The 4121-nt window shown below is 31.1% G+C and overlaps 1 protein-coding gene across 1 annotated transcript; it reads left to right on the top strand.

The window, feature by feature from the left end:
- Positions 1 to 3167: 3167 nt before the first annotated feature.
- LOC114264013 (uncharacterized) lies at positions 3168 to 3506 on the top strand. Its single transcript, XM_028204604.2, has one exon. The coding sequence runs from the start codon at positions 3168 to 3170 to the stop codon at positions 3504 to 3506; it is 339 nt and encodes a 112-aa protein (XP_028060405.1).
- Positions 3507 to 4121: the final 615 nt, after the last annotated feature.

The following is a 4121-nucleotide window of genomic DNA, read 5'->3' as shown; positions in this document are numbered from 1 at the left end:
AGGCGGGGGCTGTTACATAGATGCTATCAGACGTTAGTGGCCAGCTGTCTGAGCGTTATGTCCATTGGATTAATTTGATCGGATGACCCCTTCTCCTACTAGGCCCAACCTACACTTTAGTCTTGTCTATATTACGTTCATCACCGTTGGATGACACCTAATTCGACATCTCCCATTTATTTTACAGATTTGCCTTTTAAAAGGCTATCTTTTATATTTGTTTGTCCTCCCACGCACCTTAATTGGATGCCAAGTTGCTGTCAGATGTCTTTTGTGGGTTTCAAGGGATGAGCTTGGATGTATTCCTTTTTATTTCGGACTAGTGTGATTCGGTTTGGACCGGGGCTCATATTTCTTCCCTCCACAATATTAAAATTTTATTCATGTCAAAAAATAATCAACACTAACCAGTTAAATTTGTGTACAATTTGTTCTATGTTATCATGTTTGTCTCATTTGGTAGTAATGGTGTTGGGCTTTTTTTTTTTTTTTTTTTGGTGGTAATTTTAGATTATAATTTATTTCACTTTTTCAATTTATTTGGTAAAAAAAAAAAGATTTTTTAAAGTTACAATTTGTAATTAATTTATTTGAAACTTTTAAATACATGTGAATAAAAGAGTCTCATTTCTTTTATTTTAACCATAACTTTTAAAGATACCTTGGATATTTGTGCATTAAAAAAAAATTCATTTGACAACTTATATAACCAAACATGTTTAATTTTTTCTTTATACAGATTATGAAAAGTTCTGCTTAGCAGATTTATGACTTATTTTAAATAATTTAAGTTAATAATCTAAAAATGTATAATTATAAAAGTTAACTTACAAGTGATATCAGACAAAACTTTTATATGAGCCCATGGATGCCATGATGACACCTCATAACATCTTTTTTTTTTGTTAAAAAAAAAAAAAACTTTTATTTAGAAAAAATTCACTCTCATAAATGAGAGAATAACTCCTCCCTATATTACTATTCTTCATATCCTTCCCTACTCTGTTTCATGGACCCATTCTGGGTCTACAATGATGATTTGAACCATTTACGTCATAAATTCAACCATAAAGATTTTTATCGGACATTACTAAACTTATGAACAAATCATATATTATTTTTAAAATAAACAGTAATTATAAATTTAAATATAAAAAATAGTGATATAGAAATGAACCATTCTCTAAGATTGTGTTTGATTCATAAATTTGAAAATAAATTTAAAAGAGAAAAGAGAAAAAATATATAAAATTATGTGAAATGTACATATATTTTATTCATAATTCATTGTTAATTTTAATTTTAATTTTTTTAAAAATTTCTTCCCAAATTTTTAAGGGTAAAGTACTAATAAATCCCAAAATATGATCTTTAGAATTGTTTAGTCCTCTCTTTTTTCTTATGAGCCCAAAGGTCCTATTAAAGTGGAAATTACACAAAAATGGTAGTCACTTGCATATTTGGGTTTAATTTTTTAGGGATAAAAGTGAATTTCTCAAAATGTAAAATTACACATTTGGGCAATCCGTACTGTAGAAGTTTTGAATTTTTTCTCATTTTCGAACAAATCTCATATTACGAACAAAAATGTAACATTTTAATGTAACACTCCAATAACGTAACATTCAATATAACAAACTAAAAAATTTCATAGTATACTTTTCACAAACAAAATAAAGTACCACTAAAAAATAAATAAATTAATCCTTAGTGTACTTTTTCCAAATATAACGCTTCAATGTTACACAAAAAAAAAAAAAAAAAAACTCTTTAGTGTACTTTTTCCTAACGTAACACTCCAATCAACACAACACTCCAATGTAACACGTACAAAAATGCTAAAAAATTCTTTAGTGTACTTTTTCTAAACGTAACACTTATAGTTTGAAATTATACATTTGCCCAAAACTTATTAAGGAATCTTTGTACTTCTTTTAGAATAGTTTGAAGAATCTCACATCCTTTTTTTTAGTGTTATATTTAGGAAAAGTATACTAAGAATTTTTTTGTGTTACATTAAAATATTACACTAAGAAGTTTTGTGTGTGTTACATTAGTGTAACACACTAAGGATTTTTTTTTGAAGTATTATATTAGAGCATCTCCAACCATTATTGCTATATGCTTTTGCCATTGCTCTAATTTGGCAATGAATAGTGTTATTTTGCCAAATTATAGCAATGGTTCTCCAATGATTATTTGCTATTTTGGCAAATCTCAACCAAGTTTCCCTCCAAGTTTGTAGGTGTTGTTTGGATATAGGTTTTTTTGTGATTTTATTTTTGTTTATTTTTTGTCTTTTGTGACATTTTTTTACCTGTTTATTAAAAAAATTATATATTTATATTATTCCAACTAGGCAAATATAAAAAATTTTAAAAAAATGAAAAATTGGAAAAAAAAATTGTTTGATTAATTCACCCCCACCAAAAAACATATCACTACATATTTAATAATTTTTTTTAACTACACAAAAAAAATAAACAATCACCAATTATCCACCAACAACCAACCACCAACAACCATCCGTAATTAACCCAGCATTCATTCATTCACAACTATCCACCCAACAACCATCCATTATTCATCCACCCACCCAACAATCACCCATTATTCATCCACTCACCCAGCAACCATCCATCATTCACCCATCCACAATTTTCTCTATAAATATAACACAAGGTTTTCTACAATTTTCATATTCACCTACCCATCATTTTCATATCTTCTAAACTCTCTGTACCCATTCAGAAGATTTTCTACAATTTTCATATTCACCCACTCACCCATCCACCTACAATGAACAATTTGACTAAAGCCACATTGAATGAAGATTTTGATGAATCTTCATCATCTGATGATGATATCATCATGATGCAACTATTCATAGCGCAACAACAAAGATTACGGACGTTAAGCCTAAACCAACAAACCAGACGTGTTAGTTCCACAAGTGGTCATCGATACATTAATCATGAAAGGGTCAAAGGCGACGAACAAATTTATAGAGATTATTTTGCAGATAATCCAGAAAATACTTCCGAAGACGTTTTCGAATGAGGTGGTCATTGTTTGTTAGTATCTTATACGATATTCAACAAGTGAATGAGTACTTCATTCAAACCCGTGATGCCACTGGTGCTCCTGGATTATCCAGTGTATAGAAGATGACTGCAGCACTTCGGATTCTCCAGTACGGCGTGCCTGCTGATGCTGTAGATGAGTACATTAGAATTGGCGAAAGTACTGCAATTGCCGCCTTAAATTTTTTTACCAAATCAATTGTTGCTACCTATGAAGTTGTTTACTTAAGATCTCCAAATGAAGCAGATGTCGCCAGATTATTGCAAGAGGGAGAGCAACACGGGTTTCCTGGAATGTTAGGGAGTTTGGATTGTATGCATAGGCGTTGGGATAAATGTCCAACTGCCCAAGCCGGTGCTTACACTGGACACTATCATAAACCAACAGTTGTACTCGAGACAGTTGTCTCCTATGACTTTTGAATTTGGCATGCTTTCTTTGGCATGCCTGGCTCTCTAAATGATATTACTGTTCTTGACAGGTCGCCTTTATTTAATGAATTAACTAGAGGACGTGCCCCTGCTGCCAACTACACCATCAATAATCACGTGTACACCATGGGGTGTTATCTTGCTGATGGTATCTATCCTCGTTGGGCAATGATTGTGAAAACAATATCTTAACCTCAAGGCGCAAAGAATTGAATAGACACTTGTGTTCTGGACTGATCATTCTGAAGCAAGTAATAATTTTCGTAAATTCTTCCCCAAAAGTGAGCATACGATTGCGAATTGCTAAAAATTGGGTCTTCCGAAATGTGACACCAAGATTTACAAATTGTCATATCTTCTTCAATGGTGAATGGTTTTCCTCTCTTTATTTTTGATGAACCTTCCATAGTGATTAGATGAAAAAACTAAAAAGAAAATAATTTAAGAGATTTGCTGTGAAATCAAATTCAAAGAAGAGATGGGAAAAGAAAAATAAAATCTAAATGTTTGTGTGGAAGAAAAGTGACATGGAGGGTTTCAATTTATAGAAATTAAAAATATTACCGTTTGGGAAATAACCGTTTGAAATAGCTGTTGTAAAAAATA

This window comes from Camellia sinensis, chromosome 3, assembly GCF_055761805.1.
Source record: "Camellia sinensis isolate YWXY chromosome 3, ASM5576180v1, whole genome shotgun sequence".
Lineage (NCBI taxonomy): Eukaryota > Viridiplantae > Streptophyta > Magnoliopsida > Ericales > Theaceae > Camellia > Camellia sinensis.
The sequence above is the reverse complement of the archived record's forward strand: the minus strand, read 5'-3'. Positions and strand labels throughout refer to the sequence as shown.

Excerpts from the sequence above, each read along its gene's own strand:
- LOC114264013 (XM_028204604.2), top strand. The coding sequence starts at position 3,168 with ATGACTGCAGCACTTCGGATTCTCCAGTACGGCGTGCCTGCTGATGCT.